This window comes from Metarhizium acridum, assembly GCF_019434415.1.
Source record: "Metarhizium acridum strain ARSEF 324 chromosome Unknown scaffold_572, whole genome shotgun sequence".
In the NCBI taxonomy this organism is placed as follows: Eukaryota; Fungi; Ascomycota; class Sordariomycetes; order Hypocreales; family Clavicipitaceae; genus Metarhizium; species Metarhizium acridum.
The window spans coordinates 179,987-200,027 of NW_027094042.1; the positions used below are offsets into that span (position 1 = coordinate 179,987).

At 49.7% G+C, this 20,041-nt stretch overlaps 7 protein-coding genes across 7 annotated transcripts; 4 read left to right on the forward strand and 3 right to left on the reverse strand.

Moving 5' to 3' along the window:
- Positions 1 to 247: 247 nt before the first annotated feature.
- On the forward strand, positions 248 to 980 carry J3458_020188 (uncharacterized protein; the record flags this gene model as incomplete). Its single annotated transcript, XM_066121896.1, has 3 exons — positions 248 to 512; positions 554 to 625; positions 685 to 980. 3 exons carry the CDS (start codon positions 248 to 250, stop codon positions 978 to 980), a joined length of 633 nt encoding a protein of 210 aa, XP_065973071.1.
- Positions 981 to 6,903: 5,923 nt separating this feature from the next.
- Positions 6,904 to 8,598, forward strand: J3458_020189 (uncharacterized protein; the record flags this gene model as incomplete). Its single annotated transcript, XM_066121897.1, has 3 exons — positions 6,904 to 6,954; positions 7,052 to 7,186; positions 7,265 to 8,598. 3 exons carry the CDS (start codon positions 6,904 to 6,906, stop codon positions 8,339 to 8,341), a joined length of 1,263 nt encoding a protein of 420 aa, XP_065973072.1. The 3' UTR covers positions 8,342 to 8,598.
- Positions 8,599 to 8,781: 183 nt separating this feature from the next.
- J3458_020190 (uncharacterized protein) lies at positions 8,782 to 9,195 on the reverse strand (the record flags this gene model as incomplete). Its single annotated transcript, XM_007817074.2, has 1 exon — positions 8,782 to 9,195. The coding sequence occupies one exon, from the start codon at positions 9,193 to 9,195 to the stop codon at positions 8,782 to 8,784; it is 414 nt and encodes a 137-aa protein (XP_007815265.2).
- A 1,730-nt stretch (positions 9,196 to 10,925) lies between these two features.
- On the reverse strand, positions 10,926 to 11,572 carry J3458_020191 (uncharacterized protein; the record flags this gene model as incomplete). The annotated part of the gene is made up of 2 exons (XM_007817073.2): positions 10,926 to 11,198; positions 11,267 to 11,572. 2 exons carry the CDS (start codon positions 11,570 to 11,572, stop codon positions 10,926 to 10,928), a joined length of 579 nt encoding a protein of 192 aa, XP_007815264.2.
- A 643-nt stretch (positions 11,573 to 12,215) lies between these two features.
- Positions 12,216 to 14,404, reverse strand: J3458_020192 (uncharacterized protein). The gene has a single exon (XM_007817072.2). The coding sequence runs from the start codon at positions 14,391 to 14,393 to the stop codon at positions 12,933 to 12,935; it is 1,461 nt and encodes a 486-aa protein (XP_007815263.2). The 5' UTR covers positions 14,394 to 14,404; the 3' UTR covers positions 12,216 to 12,932.
- Positions 14,405 to 18,070: 3,666 nt separating this feature from the next.
- Positions 18,071 to 18,592, forward strand: J3458_020193 (uncharacterized protein; the record flags this gene model as incomplete). Its single annotated transcript, XM_066121898.1, has 1 exon — positions 18,071 to 18,592. The coding sequence occupies one exon, from the start codon at positions 18,071 to 18,073 to the stop codon at positions 18,590 to 18,592; it is 522 nt and encodes a 173-aa protein (XP_065973073.1).
- A 502-nt stretch (positions 18,593 to 19,094) lies between these two features.
- J3458_020194 (uncharacterized protein) lies at positions 19,095 to 19,901 on the forward strand (the record flags this gene model as incomplete). The annotated part of the gene is made up of 1 exon (XM_007817070.2): positions 19,095 to 19,901. The coding sequence occupies one exon, from the start codon at positions 19,095 to 19,097 to the stop codon at positions 19,899 to 19,901; it is 807 nt and encodes a 268-aa protein (XP_007815261.2).
- Between the last annotated feature and the right edge of the window lie 140 nt (positions 19,902 to 20,041).

Consider the following 20,041-nt stretch of genomic DNA (forward strand, 5'->3'; position numbering starts at 1 on the left):
CGGGTGCAATGGCATGCACTTGCTATTTCCTGTCCAACCTAGATATTATAAACTGCAAAACAAACTGCCCAACGAGGATAAACACAGCACATGGATGGCCATTGTATCTCATCTGGAATTGACGAAATAGTTCTATTAATTACAAGTCACTTGCCTTCCCGACGACACTCGAAACCTGATATTCTAATCTTCTTCATTACACAGGCTTTCCAAACACCCACTCGGCAAAGTCAAGCACTGTGTCAAAATGAAGATGCTCTCAGCATTCCTCTTGTCACCGCTGGTATTTTTCTCTGCTTTGGCTCATGACCCCAAACAATGCAACTGCGCCGGCACAACCAACAGCGGCGTTGATTCGGCACAGTACATCTGCCATGATTCGCGTCTCGGACCCGTAGTCCTGCCGCGCAAGCTGCCGCTGGCTACGTTCATATCAGACTATGACCGTTTCGGGGGCTTGACTCCAGGCGAGTTCCTCAAGAAGTGGACGAATGAAAACGGGACGTCGGGACGTATGTGTTCCCGCCGCAGAATGGATTTCAGCTCAACACAGACGGCAACGCCATCAATGGCACTATGATTCTGCAAGCCGGAACCCTGATAGACCGCTTTGGAGGCGAAGGCGGTAGGTTTCCTTGCCAAACTGTCCCATGGTCACGGTTAGTTGAGTTAACTCGGTCGTAGGAACATTCGTGTCTGCCGCGGACGCTCCCTTCTCTCAGAGGGCGCTTCCTCCTTCTAGTCTCAACACGAACGCGTCTGCACCAAATTTTCCCTACAATTACCACCTCTACCGAGTCATTCAGTCATTCCCTGTTGTCGGGGGACCCATTGCGCCATGGTTTGGCCAACCAGGACTTGGTGCACAGTTCTATACTGGTGGAATAGGGAATATCGCATATTTGATCAACCAGGGCTATCTGCAGAGAGAGGACCCCAACGTTCTGATCGCCGGTAAGAAGAAGGGTTGCGTTTTTTAGCGCCTCTGTTCTCGTGCGCGGCCCCAAGAAAGGGATCACAACGCCCTAGAACTTTCTTCAAGTAAGCCCGTTCAGATATTGGTCCAGGGAGTAATGGCGAACTCGAGTCGATCGGCAACAGAGCCAAAGGGTTGGGTAATTGGTATGGAGTACGTTCTTCGCTACTTATTTAGTATTGGTATTAGGTGTGACGGGCCATCTAGTAAGAAGATGGGAAATCTTTGACCCTTTAAATAAGGGCTTGGAAAATGGAAAAAAATATGATTAGAAGTGGTGATCCAAACCACATCTTTGGAACTACGTACACTGTCGCACTAGGTGAATGGAAAGGTCCTGTCCTTTTACCACCAAAGACAGACTTTGAGTCTCTTGCCCAGAACAACGGAGTACACATGGAAAATTTCTTCAGCTTTATAAAGTGCTTTATTGCATGGCTACCTGGCGATCGACTTACATGCCTTTAGTACTATCTACACCCATGGCTGAAAACGAAATGCGCCCCGGGTACGATATGAATACTAGCAAGTTACCCAAGGGCGGGGCATATGATGTAGGTCGTGGCGGCTAATAAATCACCACTCCGTTTTACAGTGTTTGCTAGCGCGGGTATGAACACTGCATGTCGTATTAGCTCAAGTGAGTTTTTTTTTCTGTATAGTTGTTGCGATCTACACCTGGAGTGACACGATGAACTACTAGGCGTTGGATAAACTCATGGTGAGAACCACCATTTGCGGTATTATAGCGACTTCTCGAAAAGTTTGCTGAAACGGGGCAGTCAGACATGTTGGAACATACTCATAATGTACTTACCCCTGGCGCAGATTATCGTTGTGTCAGAATCGTTGGGCTGCTAGCAGAGTGACTAGGGAGATGCGGCAGAGAGCCTCGCTACGAGTGAGCTATTAAGTAGAGTTATAATTATAATCATATTAATTTTTAAACCTTTTATTTTATATTTTACTAAATTTCTTTTTTATATCTTATTATAATCTTATAATCAAGTTATATAATACACCTAGTAGGTCCTTAATAGCCCGAGCGCTAGTTCACCACTATTCGTCCCTGACACGTTGAGGTTTCGAAAATTCTGTTCGAATTTAGGACCCGACGACTCTGCAAAGGACTAGGAGCTATAAACAGAAATACGAAGCCACATTATTTCCGAGCGCGCTTGCGTATTTACAGAGCTCTCACCGGCATGAGTGTGCAAAGGTCCTTTACCAGGGCTACTTGGTTGCCTCTCAAGTCGCCGACCATGGCTGATAGAACCATGTCGCTGCTACGTCTCCAGTCCGGAGACTTCAGCAACTCAGAAACGGTGCAAAGTTTCAACTGCTCCGGCTTTGGTGGCGATACCCTCGGCCGCTAGACGGTGTGTAGTGTTCTGTCCACCAGCCAGCCGCATAGTGTAGCAGAGGTGGTGTACCACTCTGGTCCGCCTCTGAAGCCTCCCGGCCAGATAGCTGAGGAGTTTTTCCAACATATGCAGATGTGTCTCTTCAAGTGACTGTGAAGTAAACAGCTCCGAATGCATAGGAATGGCCTGGATTGATGCACCGCTAGTCATGACACTGAGGCTGCGAACGGTAATTAATCCGCATAAAGCGCTTTCCAGCTTGAGCACCTCGTGGCCAAGGTCAAGATACCGGTCCGGTCTTTTCTCACTGTCTGCGCTACCCTCGAGATCCTCGAGAGCGAGAGCGTGGGACACCTCTAAGAACGACAGAGGCCGTTTCGAATGTAAAACCCATAGTAGCAGCCTTGCCGTATGTGCTCGTTCGCTATTCGGTAGCGTGCCGAGGATGAGCGATACAAGGCTCCGTGCTCCTGATCTGTGCATTTGTGACATGGTGGATCGAATTAGCCCTTCATCCTCCAAGGAAGCTGACTTTGCTACCCATTTTAGCGTCACGCTGTACATGATAGGTTCATCTTCTGCGACCCGTTTGAAACATTGCTCAAGCTCATGCTCGATAGGGCATAGAATCCACATGGGTATTTTGCCGCTAGGTCTTCGACATCTGACGACACTCGTGCGCTCTGACACTCAACCCATGGTTTCCCTTTCAAACGGACTGTCTCTACCATGTGGTGCTCCTTCATCGAAGTTATTGCGCTGACTCGGTCGCCTGCCGTCTCGAACACGACGCAGGGCTTGAGCCTTGAATTCGGAGAGATTTCTGGAGCCAACCAGCCTCTCGACCAAGGTCAGCAGCTCTGCAGAAGATTTCCTGATTCCCCAGACAACCCAGACTACTCGCTCGGTTCTTCTGGAGAACCAACGGTTCACGTCTTAAAAAAAGGTTGTGGATCTCCATGCCCGTTAGTCGGCCGGGATCTTGCAGGGCCTCTTCGATTCCCGGCTCGATTCCTCCCCACCTCTCGGCTCTTACAAGGAGATAACAGAGGGCCCGGGTCGCCAATGATTTCAAGACGGCCCTGGCCGTATTGGCGCGAGGGTGCTTTTGTTCAAAGGTAAATGTGAAGATGGGAAATTGTGATCCAGATTTTTCCCCATTTCTCTTCATATACCTGATTAACTCGTCCAGGCTTGTTGGCTGTCTTTCCGGATTGATCAGGTGTAGGATCCGTGATCTTGAACTTGGCCACTCAGTGCACGACATTACCCATGTCGTGTCGGTATTCCAGGACGTCCCCGCCGGATGATTGACCTGCTTTTCTAATGTTACGGGCAATTCGGAAGTGACGAGGTGTTGGAGACCCTTCAATTCAGCCTTCATAGGCGACACGACCAACTCACCTGTCACTTGTGTGAGTTCTGTACATCACAGTAGCGGAAGATATGCGACCTACCCTTCTCGTCAAACCCAACATCTATATAAGCCGTTCATTGCACTTGCTGCCTACTTTTGCGCATGGCAGTGGCATGGGCGAGTTTCCCATAGCAGTGCGCGTTTCCGAGTTCCAATTCAAGGTTGCCGTAGTCTCATCAAAGAGCTGATTGATAATAAATACCAAACGTAAGCTAGGCGTGCTAGATGTAACCTTTCAAGTCCCGGTGAGAAATAGAACGCACTTACCGAGGGCGTCCTGTGCTCAAGCACAGAAAAGACATTGGCGACTTGAAGTCGAATGGGCATGCCGCTTCCGAGAAACATGTAGTTTGTGACGAGGATCGTGGAGGCAGCCAACTTTGCTGTCTTGAGCACCCCGAGTCCTTCCCGACAACTCGCTTTGTAAAACACTTCAGCAAGGGCCTCTGAAAGCTCGTCTTGGCCACTCGGCCTATGCGGGCAGTTGACAAAGATCTAGTCAGAGAAGGAACTAGCGTGGCTCGTCACGAATACTAGCTCTAGGGAAGCAACGCGCCGTCAACACACCAGGGCATATGTTGCCTGAAGCATAGCCCCAGACTTTTCATGATGACCTGATCCCGTGGCGAGAGCCTAGGTCCTGTCAGTGGCCCTGAGTTTCGATTGGAAAACTGAGGCTGAAAAGTGCTCACTCTCTTGACAATCGTCATACCAGTATCTTGGCAGATGAAGGCCAACGGTCGCCGTATCTGTGCCAAGTAAGAAGGAGAAATCAAGAACCCAATACGCGGCAACAAACCTCTTGTGGCTTCGTCCTCCACCGTTCCAACGCCTTGAGAAGCAACTTGGCCGGATGCACAAGGTCCTTTCTGCTGTGGATGCCATTCAAGACAGACTCGGACCGTGTATACAAAAACCAGCACGAGCGACTCACTCTTCAGGAAGAGCTCGCGCTCGATCCATTTCTCCCCCGACGGGGAATCCCCAGGGTTCGCCCCTGGATCCGGTTAGGCCGTGAACGGTGACTATACTGAAATCTACATGGTGAGTCCCGCAGTTCAGAGAAAATGCTCGTGTCTTAAGGCTACTTTGAAGTAGTTTGGTGGCATTCTCGGTTACCTACTCAAGCTTCGGAGCTCACCCCCTGGAGAAAATTCTTCGACAAACGAGATAGACATGTTGGTTCTGTTGGCCGGTAGTTAGTGCTAGTATGTACTTTGATGTAAGAGTATGGGGCAATGAATATAGTGACTATGGCCTTGCTCTGGCCTTGAGCAACGCTGCTTCGTACTGTCGTTCAAGACTCGACATGTTGCCAAGAGTAATGCTGCGGCAAGATAATGGAATGGCCACACACAAGACGTCACGCCGCATTGATTTGCAGAATGGTGTGTCACACGGTTAAGCCACAACAAAGGCGTTGGGCTAATAAAGGCGTAACACAACAACAAAGAAGCTCGAGGTATCACGAGAACAAAGAAGCTTGAGGTATCATGAGACCCCGGTTGGAGCTTGGGCCAGAGGCAGCCTCAGGCCTCGATCGCACACCGACTTCTTGTATTTATAGAGTCCTCTGGTCCCTGAAAGCCTCTTAGAAAACCAAGGACCTTTGATACCTTGAAGTCGATTATCAAAGATTAAATTGAACTTGTTACGTTCCAAGCCCAGTATCACTGCCCTTGTCACACACGAGTTGGAGAGACCAGTGACGGGAGTCGGACCGATAGATGCCATCGCAAGCATCAAACGTCTTGGACCTATTCCTGCGGTGGCGATGGATCTAGTTTCGATATTCGAAATGTAATATTTCCGTCGTCTTGTCTTGCTCAAGGCACCTTCTATCTGTTTAGCATTCAGACCAGACTTGCCTCCTAAGTGGAGCATGTGTGATAAGGGCAGGATAGTTGGGCTTGGAATATTGGGTTTAGTTTAATCTTTAATAAATAAGATATTAAAAGTCCTTGGTTTCAAAGAGCTCTTAAGGGATTAAAGGTCTTTATATATACAAGAAGTTAGTGAGCTCTAGCAGCCTGAGGTAGCTCTTATTAAGGTTCGTCTCTGGGCTCTCGTGGTTTTTTTGTTGTTGTGTAACCTTTGATATCCGATACCTTTATCCGGGCCTTGGCAGTGTGACAGCATGTCACTTATAACGCGCCATATTCCATCTTTGACCGTAGTTTCCCTAATCTACAAGCACTCACGCAATCTACACTAAAAGAGGCCCCGGGGTCAACTAATCTAGCAATTCAGGTTAAAGTGTTTCTTTATAAAAAGCACCTAGATCTTGCTGCATAAGTAGCTACAAGTATCTTCCCCATATTAAGAGGGTGGAGTTACTCAGTTCACGTTCCAAAATACTACCTAAATCAGAGACCAGTCAGTTATTTTCCTAGTGTTCTTAATCTATTAGCCCCCTCTTCACCCCGGAATAGTAGGTTCATGCTATACACATCAAGCCAAGTCGAAATAGGCTTCCACGCTCGAAGGCTCACCGCTGCTTTGCATAAATAAGAGCCATTCGCCCCAATAGTCTCAAGGAGATAAAAAGGAGTAAAAACATCGAAAAGTAAAAAACATAGAACACCGGGTATTCGCTGGTCGTCACCGACCCAACTACTAATCCAGCGCTTGCTAGTTTGTCGCTCGGAGATCAAACGGGATCCAGATCTTTCTAGCAGCTATGGTCCTATGTGACTGCTTACAAGGAAAAATGGGTTATAAATATATCAAACGAGGAATTGGTGGTTTCTTTAATTAAGGGATTTAAATTGTACTCATTCCAATGACAAGACGCAGAAGAGCGCTGTATCAGTCTTCATTGTCAGTATCCGCGAATCGGGACAAAAGAGACCAGTCAATCCTTTGGTCTGTCCCGGCCACGCGCCGCCCTACCGCGCTCAACATGGACGGACCTCACTGCGTGCCCATCTCATGCATCACAGTAAACCAATAGCATACCGCACTGTGACCTCATGCAGCTTTTTGCAGAAAAAGGACAGTCTCATTATGTACTGGTTACTGTGTTTGATTCGCCTCAGTCACAGTGCGTCACAAGAATGGCTGTCGCTAGTTAAATAGAGGTCAGTTCTCGTTCAAAGCCTTTTCCCTTCTTCTCTAAACTTGTCCTTTACTGTCTAACGCCCGACATGTATCCCGACTGGCCAGAATCAGAGGCCGATTTGGTGCCACTCCCGCAGGTAAGTGCTTGTTGCACCCCCCACCCCCCCAAATGTCACCACTTCGACCCGCGCGGTCGAGAGGTTCAGCATGTTTACGAACTGCGCTTCATTGTAGGTAGATGGCCCGAAACTGCCTCCGTTTAATTTCCAGGGCCCTCAAGACATCAAATTCATTGAGCATATCGGAGAGGGCCTTCATGCACATGTCTTCAAAGTCGAAATCTCGGGCCAACTGTACGCCTTGAAGCTGGTAAACGAGCGTCTCGACAGCCCCAGCCAAATCTCGGATAGCGAGAACGCTAACTAGCTGCATGTGAGCTGTCAATAGTTTCGGTTTCCCTACGACTACGACTGGGAGGGGCCGCCTGCACCTGCCACCGACGACTACGATTGTGACGAGTACCGTGAACTGTTTTCTGCCCTCTACAACTATGCGGACCCTTTTACCTGCGAGTGCCGTGCCTTTGGGCGCCTTCAAGAATCAGGCCACGAGACGGTGGCGCTCAAGTGCTACGGCTACGTCTTGCTCGATGAGGAGCACGAGCGCACCGTCATGGCTCAGTTCCCCAAAGTCGCGTCCGGGGCCGACCTAGACTTCACCGGATCCGGCGACTACCCCGGACTGGATGAGCTGCGCTCGCGGTTTCTGGGAAAGAGTGGCAGGCCGCCGCCTATTCGTGGCATCGTCAAGGAGTTGGGTGTGGCCGACGAGGACAACTTGCGGCCGGCGGTTGCGCGCAACGTCCTGCGCGACATCATCAGACTACAGAAGCTCGGCATTATCGGCATTGATGTTAGGGACGTGCAGATTGTCAGTGGCAAGTTGTGCGACTTCAGCACCGCCGTCACTACTCCTCATTTTCTGACGACCCCGGAGATCAATCCGCATCTGACAGCCGATATGGTCTCACTCATGGAGCTTGCGACTTTTTCCATAGCACTGCAAGACTATAAGAGTTTTGACGACATGATACGCGAATGGAACCTGTTCATGGGCAAGGCGCGCCGCATCTCCATCACCACATTTCCTGGCGGCCGTGGCAGTGAGCTGCCGTACAATCTGAGAAACAAAGCAGCCAAGGGGCGTATTTTCACCTACGTTGACCCGAGATCGTATGACTGGAGGATGCGCGGGGCAAATCTGGAGACAAACGGCGGTGATACGATACGGCGGCGTCGATCAGAACGAATATCAAATGTCCGGGAGCGCGAAGGCGTTCCACGACGGGGGGGCTTCTCAAGAACACGCAGACCACTGACGTCTACGCCATCTTTGTGGCATTTTGATTGCAGATTTCGCCCGGTTATTGCAGCCAAGCTGAGAGCTGGCAATCCTCCGGGGGTCTGGTTACAGTGGTACCTGAAAGACGGTTTCCTATTTCCTTACGAGGTAAGAGACTGTTAGTCCTAGCTCTTGGGAGGCCGACTGACTGTGGAGATGCCACTCCAGGGGTCAATAACCAGTAATTATAAATAGTACCTTCACCAATTCGGCTAGTGTGTCTGACGCATCGCGATGCGTTCATGGTGTCTTGCGTGGTTAGTTACAGTTCCCTGGCCTAGGTGCGGCCAAAATACAGTTCTACTAGATGCCCTTCATCTAGCCCCTTTTTTTTTCATAGTTCAATAAATAGTACTTACGCCTAAAATTATTCCGTATAGCCAATCATGTACCAAGCCGCTAATTCTACAAGCCGTGGCTGTCTTGCTCTTCCTGGGGTGCCAGTTGCATCACAAGGGAGTCAGCATCCCAAGATACTCTTGCTCTGACATCGTCGTTCCAACCCTCCACCTATTCCTTTATAGCTTTCAAGTTTGTCTCCCGAGTTCTGCACCACGCCGCCCTCACTGAGAGGCAGTTGAGCCTTCAACTTGGTCCTGTCCGTCATTGCCATTATCCACATCAAAGCCAAAGCCCTGCCCGTCATATGCAGCAACGAAGTCGGTGGAATTGTGCTGGAAGGATAGCCCAAGATCAGCAGGTTGGCCCGGGATGAGGGGGGCGTTGGAGTCGAAATCCTCTAGTACGTTGAGTCCTACTCCGGCCATGAAAAGAGCGGCATTGCCGGCCACGTCGTCGGGCGCCGGTGTCTCGTAGGCTGGAGGAGACGGGGCTTCCGTGGGCTCCTTATAACCCGAGTATTTGTGGCGACGCACCCAGCCGCGCTCATCGTCATCGTATTCGACGTCCCACTTGCTGATCGGAACTATTTCATGCTCAAGGGACGAGCGGCTGTGAGGAGCCGAGACAGCCAGCATACAGAGCCACCATAGCGCGAGGTCTGTCGTGAGCTGTGCCGGCCCTTTTTCTGGACCATGGGACTGGCATAAGAGCAACTTTGAACCTACCGAAGGGGAAGTCGGGATCTTCCCCAAATGTGGTGTAACGGCACGCAACGAGCGCCTGGTCGGTCATGATGTGTCCGTATCGAGTCTTCGCAAGTCTGCATAAGTTGGCAAGTTGTCCCAGCGCCCACATCCGATCTGTTGATGTGACTTGAGAATCAGCGAGCAGCACGCTCGTCGGAAATTTCCTATAGGATTTCACGAGGCCCACCACGAGCTTCAACAACGGGTGATCAAGGATATCGTTCTGATTCTGGCCCTGGTTGAGTGGTCTGGAGCAGTGAAATCGTTCAGCAGGGAGACGCCTGTGTCAAGGCCAAGGCTTTCTCTTGTTAATTTTTGAGCCCTATCAATTACAAGACTATTCCATTCGATCAGACGCAGAATATCGCGAGCTTCGGAAATCTTGATTTCGCTATTCAGCGGAGTGGCATCTGGGACTAGGATGCCTCTTTCAGGAGCTTCCCGGTTAAGAATGTAGCCGAAACTCTCATTAAGGAATTCAAGTTTAAACTCCTTCCATTTAGCAATCCCATGCTCCTCACTCAGCCTTGATCACCGACCCGCGGTGTTCTTGGATAGTCGATATTTTTTCCAACAGATTTCTGGCTTTGGTGTGGTTGGAATAACCCGCAAGCTAGTCGTGTTTCGGATTAGTGTCTCTTCTATCCAGCTACTTAATTTATCATTAGAGATCCCTGGTTTTCCTTATAGCCCTTGGGGCAGATGACCTTTTTAATCTGAAGCAGCGGTGAACCTTCAAGCCTGGAAGCCCAAGGCCTCAGCTAGGTCTCGACCCCTTGTGTAACCATCTTCAAGTTCGAGGGTCGGTCCGTGCCGCGATGCTACGTGGCCTCCGTGTAGCCCATGATGGATTTCGCAACAAACCGTAAGAGGGGCGGAACGCTCTTTGGCGTATACTGTCGTGGCCATTGTGGCAAGAGTGTCATTTTTCAAAAATCATGGATATTTGTGTGAGCCAAGTGGATTTGCCTGATTCACCGTCTGCTATATGTATGCTAGCACTGTTATAGAAGAAGATCTATCCACATCTTCTTCTACTCTAGGCTATTCTACAGAAAGATGTGGTTTCTTCTTAGAACTGCCACAGTATATTTATGTATGTATGCATGTATGCATGTGTGTGTGTGTGGGGGGGCGTGTGTGGGCGTGTGTTTCGGTGTCACACGGAGTGACATATCCTTCCGAAGACGGTCAATATATCATCATGCGTCTGGAACCGGCTGCATCAGCATAAAGGATGCATGGCGGGGGTACAAAAATGTCAGGAGGTCAGACCGGGCCTTTAAAGATGAAATCCCAAGGCAGCTATAACCCGGATGCCTCAGTCATCCAGGTCAGGCTACACACACCTAGGATATCATGTATATGTACAGGTCAGAGGTCAGGTCCCTAGATTATAAAAGCCAAGGACCTTTTATCCAAAGACAACTACTAGATTGAATTTAAAGCTAATCACAAGCCCTCTATGGAGCCCTTGTCACAGCCGAAAAAAGAACATGCTCTGCTTGCGAAGCAGTCATCACCCCTGGTATTCCGTTGACAACATATATATGAACTCTTGTGTTCTAAATACAAACCGAAAAATCCCCCATGTTTCATTTCCCTTGTTTACGCCCGTGTCAGTATTTCACAAGCTCATTCTTATAGAATAAATTTGACCAGCGCTGTCCAGCCTCGGTCCCGGATGCAAAGCCCAGAAATAGCCTAGGCTCCCCAGACGCCGTCATATAAACCGCCATGCCCTCCGGCTCGCGAAACGACAGCGGTTCTCCAGCCTTGGCCAAAAGAGGACCCTGTTGAATCTTGGCCGTGTTCATGTCCACGCTCGTAAACTCCGAGTTGACCTTGCCACCACTCTTTTCGTACGACGTTCCCGTAAGCACGTACAGATACTACCCGTAAGCAGCGTATCCCCGAAACACATCCGAAGCCGCTTAATCACCGGCTGCTAGAAGCTCACCAGCGGCTTGGAGAAGTCGCCCTTGGCAGCGCTTGACAGCGGAAACGCAGCAATGTGTTTTGCCCCGTTGAGCTGGTAGCGGACAATGAGCGTATCATCAGACGGGTTGATAACACAGGTGAATGATGACCCGTTGGCAAAGGGCTTGAACGTCTTGACACCAGCGGAAGCAGGGGTGATGGTTTTGCCGGTCTGGAATTTAAACCGCGCGAGCTTGAGGCCGTACCTGCTGTCTGGGTTGACGTCGGCCTCGGTCCAGAGATATGTGTCTGCGCCGACGCCGTGGCTAAAGCCTTTGAGGTACATGTATCCCAGCTTCTTGCCCGTAAAGTCGAGCTGCGTGATGGCCAGGTCGCCCTCTTTTTCGGGTGATGCGTTTTTCAGCTGAGCCACGAAAAGCCGGCGGTTCTTGTTGTCGAAGGCGAAACCTTGCTAGACGGTGCCGTCTTGGAGAGCCTTGTTGCGGAAGAGGTCGTGCGATGGCGCTTCGAGGTTGAAGTAGCTCGAGGCCGGGAGTTGTCGCGTCTCGGGGCCATCTCGAACTGCCACTTGCTCCGGGGACATAAGAGTCGCAGACGCGGTAAAGGATAGGAGGGCAGCGCCAATTGCCGCTAACAGACTGATTGTACAACGCATCTTGAGTGAGACGTTAAAAGAATGGCTGGTGTACAGAGAAGGGACGAGATGTAAAGATGAGATGTAAAGATGAGATGTAAAGATGAGATGTAAAGATGAGATGTAAAGATGAGAAAGGACGTCGTGTACATGAACAATTGCGCAAGTCTTTTATGCCTGTTTGAATCACCCGCACCTACAATATAAAATTGAGATGGACACGCGACAGAAATAAGCGCTAGTCCTCGTTGACAACCAGCAGGACTATTCACAGTTATGGTTGATCACAAGAGTCTGCGGCTGAGGACGTTATTCTGCATGAGCCTGAAGCTACTAGGCACCAATCCTTATGGCCGCGGCGACTGCTCTATTAGATTGCCCGGCTAAATAGAGCCTAAATGCAAATTTCAGCTGCTAGATACCTCAAAGGGGCAAAATCTGAGGCTAAGCTAGCTTTTCAGTGCCTGTTGGTAACAGATGCTATATCTAGTTTTGCCTTGTTGGGACTGTTGCCAAGTATTTCGGTCTTGGTCCTGAAGCAGAGTAATACACAGAGAGTCATGTTACCAGTTCTATAATCACTTCTATATATTCTAGGGAATTCGTGTTTGAGGTACATCCCTACTCATACCATGTAGGGCGGCCATGATCGCGCTTCAATAGCCATACGGGGCTAATAGTCCCCGATCGGAGCTCGATCCAAGATTGTTCCAAGGTCTCTTCCTGGAGCACTCAATCTCACCATTCTATTCGCCGCCAATGGGCGAATATGCACCCAGCTCAGCGGGCACCCAGTCAAGGGAAGACCGAAAGATACTCTGTGAGAAATTCCGTGGTACACAAACGTTGTGCAGTCGGCTTAGAGAATGACTGGTTCCCGTGGCCCTGTAGAATGGAACCACAGTTCCCACGGGATTCAAGTATTTTCGTAGTGCTGAATTGCAAGACTCAAGGTCATGGCCCATCGTATACGTCTTGAATTCCTGGAGGTCGGTGTCCTCGAGGTAGTAGCGTTATCAAAAGTTATAGTTCATGTCCTTTCCTCTCGTGCCTATTCCTCGGATGGCTCAACGTCATACTCAATGTCCGTTCTGATGATGTACTTGGCTCCCTTCCGTACACTTGTCCCCTCGTGCAATAATGCTCCTTTGGTCTCGCCATGGGGGAAAACTGCGACGCCTCCCATCACCGGACGCACAGGATACGCATTGAGTGTCCCCTCACGCTGCCCCGGTATGTAAAATGTTGTTTCTCCGCCTTCAAACTCATCATTGAGATACAGCAGGAAAGTGAATAGGGAACTTTGCTTCTTTTCTGCAGGGGAATCGTCGTACACATATGTGTCGTCGGGGCGAATACCTGAAGGCGGCCATGCCCCATCTATATGACATCGGTACTCGGCCCCAGGGACGTATCGATAGACACGGAACCGTCTATTCACGCCACGGGAACGACGGCTATTGAGCGAAGCGGGGACGAATGGCGCCATGCGTGCCCAGAGCTTGTCGTGAAACGCCGTGTCTACGACCCAGTAGAAGTTGTGCGCCAGTACGCTGGTATCTTCGCCTTCTCGAACGGGTATATCGGGAAGGAAGCCAACACTCTCTCCTGTGGCGATTATGGCCTTGCATTCCTCGGGAGAAAGGACACCAGTGGCAAGGCCAAGATGGGGAACGCTGGGGTGCTTATGATATGTTATTCCGGAATGCTCTGGAGACAGGTCAACGGTGTTTGGTTCTGTCGTGTATAAAATGGCTGGATGGTGGTTCGGCGGTTTGCGTAGATGTCCGGGCGTCGTCTCGATAATTCGGAGAGAGGAAGAGAGAGAGTCGGGGCCATGGGACAGGATTGATTTATCCAGGACCGAGGCATAGACTTGGTGTGGCTGTGTGGAAGGCCGCAAGTCCCATGTAGGCTGCAAAGCTATGTGAGAGGACAATTGGGATGGAGGTTTTGCCTCCAGGTTGGTATCAATCGGGCAGCTGACGCGCATCACAGCATCAAGAACTTCCAAAAGTTCCTTCTCTTTGTCGGAGCGGTTGGGGCTGACGATGCTCGCGCCATTGGGCTGCGTAACAACATCCAGATCCCGAACCCAGCGGCAAAGAGCACCCAGCTTCGGTTCTTCGCCTCGTAGTCGCATTTCAGCCAGCAAGATCTTAGCCTCAAGGTACTTTTCGTCGGCAAGCGCCGCTGTGACGCGGCCGGTGAGGTTCGCGCCCTCGGCTGAGTTCACGCCCGTGATACATGATTGCCGGAAATCGTAGACGGCGGTTCGTAAATTTTTGCATAGCTTCGACTTGGTAAGGCTTGGGTATTGCGCTAGAGTTGTCAACGTCTCAATGGTGATGTCGAGCTCTTCGTCCGAAATGACCGTTTGCAAATTTTTTGGTTCATACTGAGTGGCATCATCATCGGGAGGCGGTGTCACAATGGTTGTGGTTTTGACATGTTTCTTTGGCAATTGGGCCTGTGCCTTTCTCTTTCGCTTTGCTGATTTCGATTGTGCCATTGCGAGGCGATGGCAATTGGTGAGAAAGGGTTGGTCGAAGTCTAGAACCCCTCATGCTCCATCATGTCGGGAAAATGCTGTGGATTTTTGCGGCTTTCGGACCCACTCGAATGTTGTCCATGGGAAGGTTGCGTTCGTCTAATAATTGATCTGCAGCTATTTCTCGAGTACAGTAGCAGGTGAGAGGGTTATTCTACATCGTCGCCAGGGATTTTGTGTTCGTATAGGGCTTCAGATTTTCCTAGCATGTTTGCAGTCTTCCATCGTTTGTCGGTGCGTTTCTTAGCAACTTAGGCACCTACCCTATACCAGGAGGTGCCCTCGGAATAATTCTTCGGGGAGAGGGGTGGGCAAGGGGGGACAATTGCTTCATATTCGCGCTTTTTGCGTAATCGGAAAAGAATGATTGAATTTACAGAGAGCTCCTAATGCCTGTCTGATGAGGCAGTCTGCCAGTCTATTTTGCTACAAATTGGTTCAACAGATTTACGAAAAGACGGAACCACGACCCACGACAATTTTCATAATCAGATTGACAAGTGCGGGCACTGTCTCGAAAGCATCTCGCAATCCTAATTCATTGCTACGGCGTCCATGATCCTCGAGTAAGAGAGCAACACGATTCTGACCGCCTACTCGCAACAAATAATGGCTGTATGCTCGACGTTGTTGTCGCAGGCATGTGTTTGCAAATGAAGAGGGCTGACTCAATTGACCGTTTATGGCAAAGATCATCCAGGCAGACAGTCTGCTCCATTAAGGTGCCAGTTGGAGGTCATGTCTCTCAGACATGGCTTTGCGAGACAAAAGAGGTTGATCCAGCACCAATTTGCCCTCATTGAGCGGGCCAATTACCTCAAGTCAGACATGCAGTCAAGCTTGCTTCTTCCCGCAGAAGGTTGTCGTGATATTTCTCTATTTCATCCAGTCTCGTCAATTGGGTACGCTAAGCCATTGAGGAAGCCTGGGCTCGTGACTGGCCCTTGCCGTTACTAAAGCAGCTCGAATTCAGAACAGTCGAAAGCCCGGACCGTGCTGTTACTCTTGATTAAGAATTTGAGTGTGAAGGAAAGTAAAAGTCAGCAATGACAATCAAGCAACAAAGGAGAAATTGCGAGTCTTGTATTTGATTCTGCGCAAGGACTCTCAGCATCCACAACTGCCTCTCATGTCATGCTGCCTGGTAATAGACCAAATTGGACAATGATGAAAAGACTGGTAAGCATGGACTAGGGTTAGGGTTACTGCGTGAACATGCGTTATTGGAGATACGCCAAGTACAGTTCATTAGATTATGCTAAAGATTATGTCTAGTTCGGCCAAATACCGTATAGTAATAAACTATGGTCGTTTTGCGGCAGCCCGCGCGTTGATCGCTCTCATCTCGTCATATATTCATGTAGTTGACTATGGAGTATGAGCATTTGTATTTGCTCGTACTCCACTGTCCAATCCACCGTCTTCTGAATAACCATTGTTTTTGCCGGGAACGACGGGCGCGTTTGGATCTCGTCGACATGTTTCCACGCTAATAGGCCGTCGATGTTTCTTGCGGTGCCTCCTGTCGATGGCCTGTTCATGAATCGGGCGTGTGTCCCGGAAGGATCCGTGAAGTCGTCCGCCCATTGTCTATCGGCCCGACCACTCTGTAACGAGGTTCCATATACATTTTTTGATGAGGACCCTGTTGTCGTATAGCCGGTTGAAGAGTAATTGCGCTTTGACGTCACTTTGCTGTCCCATTTGTAGTCCATATGAAATGTCCGCAAAAACGGGCGAAGCGATGTGATGGATGCGGACAGGACAGAGAAATGCAGCGTGAATTGAGTGATTATGCTTGGTGCAATGCTCGTGTCTGTCGAACCCGTGTTCACGCCTGGAGAGAGTAACCAGAGTCGTACGGCAACGAGGGGAATCAGCCTGTTGGTCGTAAGTACTGGGCCGATATGCGCATGAGAAGAGCTGGGGCATACAATAAGCGAGCAGCGAAAGCAGACAAAATGACAAGGCGTTTTTGTGCCTTTAGTTGCAAGCTGCCGACGAGGCTTACGGACAGTAGGACCAACATAATCTCAACAATGAGACCGGTAGTCTCTACGACGATCCATCGGAAATACTTTGATGATTATTAGGAAGATAAGATCGGCGTTCCAAAATACTTGCAAGCTCACCATAGTTTTCGTTCCAACTAGCGTTTGCCATGGACGACGCGGGTCGCCTCTCAAGGCGATGACAAGCATAGAGCCGATTGTCCATATCGCGGAGACCCCAACCAGCACATAACCTGGTCTATTTTGGGGACCCGAATACGCCAAATGTATGACAAAGAGTGCCGTAGATACCTTGGAAAGTCCCGAGATGAAGATATAGAGCTGCTGACCGGCGTAGAGAGACTTAATGCGTATTAGTACTTGCAAGCGACTTTAACAAAGACTGTATTGAAAGATGGATGTGCACCTTTTCAACTACAAGTTGATCCTCTCGTGCAATTAGGTCCATCGGCAGACCGTATCCTCGATGAATTGCTGACATGATCGCCACAATATCCATTGTCGATACCAACTATAACGGAACAGGTGAGAGGGGGTCTATCAACAGAGGTGTCTTCGGGATGACCTTACAAATGCAACGGATACTGTATAGTCTTCAGCACCCCAGCGTTTGGCAGTTACTTTCGCCCAAACACGAACGAAGAAAATCAACGTCGACCAAGCCCATACAATGGTCATTGCACAGACAAGCCAGTTTCCATGATTCTCCGGTTCTGCCATTGTCATACCGGAAGGCCGAACTGTATGGTACGCGGCGTTATAAGGTTCTGTCAAACACACGGAAACCACTAATAGGAAACAGATGTTATATGAACACAGGAATGGCGCTTTGCATCATTTTTGAAGTCACGCCTATGGAAGCCACGGACACGTTGGCCTTCGCGGCACTTTAGTCTTCTTTGCCACGATATTCCACATCGGCTCTTCATCATCATCTGTCTTTCTCTCAAACATGGTCGCCAGTTGCCCTGTGCGGCACGGTTCGGCAGTTGGAAACAGCCACGACCAAATTCTATCAAGAAGGAGGATCCCAGCGTTTCTTGCGATAGATCGCAAAAGTATCTAAAAGACATATTTAATCACGACAACCGTATCAACAAAGAGCTTTACGCGGTTGGTGCTGTGCTCGTGCCTAAAACGGTCGAGGATGGCGATCTCACGCCTCAATTGGAGCAGAGACCCTGCTTCTAGGGGTAAATTGGAGTACAGCCTGCTCATTCTGTGGGAAGTGATCTCCAATGCGGGGACGAGCTTGAACCAAGAATGTCTCTCTATTATGGGGTACTTCATGTTGTGTGACCAGATCAGAGCCATTTGCGGTGAGATTAGACTGCGGCTCGTGGCCACATTATGCAAGCTTGGACTGTTTACAAGCTTTTCGCTTTGGCGCCCAACATTTTGGCGCCCAGATTGGCCACTCAGAAATGGCGGTTGCTGCCAGGGTAGCAAAAGGCCATGGTAAGCTGTCGTGGAAAGCCTTATTCAACTTGGTGTTTCGGTCGCCATCACATCCACTCAGTTTTCTTTCTTTCTCATTTTTTTCTCAATTAACAGATTCTTCTTCTGTCGGACTCTCTTTCGCACTTTGGTATATTCTTTTGACTTTATCGCCCTCTCATCGTAACCATGATTCCCAAGGCAGAGTCTGTCCACCGCCCTAATGACACATCAATTGAACTGGACTGCAGTGTGCTCAGAGATAAATCCAATTCCAATTACAATTTGACCTTTTGCACTCCAAGAGACAACAAGCATGGTGCCGAGGCCTCTGTTATTGAAGATGCCGAGCATGACCGTCAACGAACAAAGTCCACCGCCGCCGACGCTGCGGACATGCGCCGCATGGGAAGAAACCAGGAACTAGTCCGAAATTTTCGCACGTTCTCGGTTGCTTCGTTTGCTGCGGTGGCTGGTGCGGGCTGGGAGTTTGGCATGTTCCAGATTACGCCTGCTCTTCTGGATGGTGGCAGGCCGGGCTTGATATACTCGACCATCTGGAATTTCATCGGCTTCGCCCCCATATATCTGAGCATGGCTGAAATGGCTAGCATGGCTCCAATTGCTGGTGCCCAGTATCATTGGGTGAGTGAGTTTGCACCGGAGAGCATGCAAAGAGTCCTCAGCTATGTGAGCGGGTTCGTAATGTGATTCCCAACAGAACAATTGAAGGGGTGACAACAGTCTGACTGGGATCCGTAGATGGACATCAACTCTGGCAATGCAAGCTGGTCAAGCACTTGGCGTTCTTTTAACAGGCACCCTAATCCAGACCACCATTCTTGTTAATAACCCGGATTATACAAGCCCGCCATGGCACGTGTTTCTATTCATTGTCGCGGCTGTTATAACAGCTTTTATTGGCAGTATCTGGGGTCATCGGTCTTTACCACATTGGCAAAACATCGCATTCGCCTTGCATGTTCTGGCCTATTTTGCTGTTTTAATCCCTATTTGGGTGAATGCACCAAGGACTACGTCGGAGCAGGTATGGACAGGGTTTGAGAACACAGGAGGATGGCCGAATTTGGCACTTGCCCTCTTGATCGGCCAGATGACTGGCGCGAATTTTCAAGTTGGCATTGATGTGGTATGTCAGAACCCCCTATATTATTGTATGTTCGGCAACTTGAGTAGAATCGGTTGATTGACCATGGAAAAGGCGGTGCACATGTCCGAGGAAGTTCGGAATGCGGCCTCGTCTGTTCCCAAGGCCATGTTGGCAGTCTTCTTGTCCGGCTTTGTGTTGATACTACCTCTTCTTCTTACGATTGTATACCACCTTCCGGATATTTCCGTTGCTCTCAAAGACGACACAGCTTACCCGGTTGTCTACGTGCTGCGACGGAGCATGTCTAGCAATTGGATCACGGGCGTCCTTGTCGTTGTGAACTTCCTGGTAGTCTGTTCGAACGTTTCATTCCTAACCGCCGCTAGTCGCGATCTGTATGCCTTTTCTCGCGACAAGGGGGTTCCCTTCTCCGACTGGATCTCCAAGATTGATCCAAAACGACCCGTGCCTCAAAACGCAGCGATTCTGACGAGCATCTCCACGCTCGCAATGGCGCTCATTTACCTCGGCAGCCCTGTTGCTTTCTATGCCATTTCCTCGCTCTTCACCGTGGCCTTGCTCCAATGCTACTGTTTGAGCATTGGCTGCTTCTTGTGGAGAAGAATCTACTACCCCGAGACCCTGCCGCATGCCCAGTTCTCCCTGGGCAGATATGGGATTCCGACAAACGCTGCCGCAGTCGTTTTTGGCTCATGGACCTTCTTCTGGGCTTTCTGGCCAGAGTCATATCCCGTCACTGCACAAAATTTCAATTGGTCTTCGATCTTGTTCGCAGCAGCTCTGATCGGGGCACTGATGCACTTTGCACTTGTCGGTCGACATAGATATCACGGACCAGTTGCTTTGGTTGACGGAAGAAAATTAAGGTCATTCAGCCGGCAAGATTGAAAAGACGATGGTATGCTGTTTTAACGACAAGCATGGTGGCATATCATCTGTTGTCCTAGTCTGCGCTGGCTTGGTTGGCGGTTGCCGATGGAGGGAAGACATCGCATCCCGCACTTGTTCTAAGCGTTAATGATATTTAA

Excerpts from the sequence above, each read along its gene's own strand:
- J3458_020192 (XM_007817072.2), bottom strand. The coding sequence starts at position 14,393 with ATGGCACAATCGAAATCAGCAAAGCGAAAGAGAAAGGCACAGGCCCAA.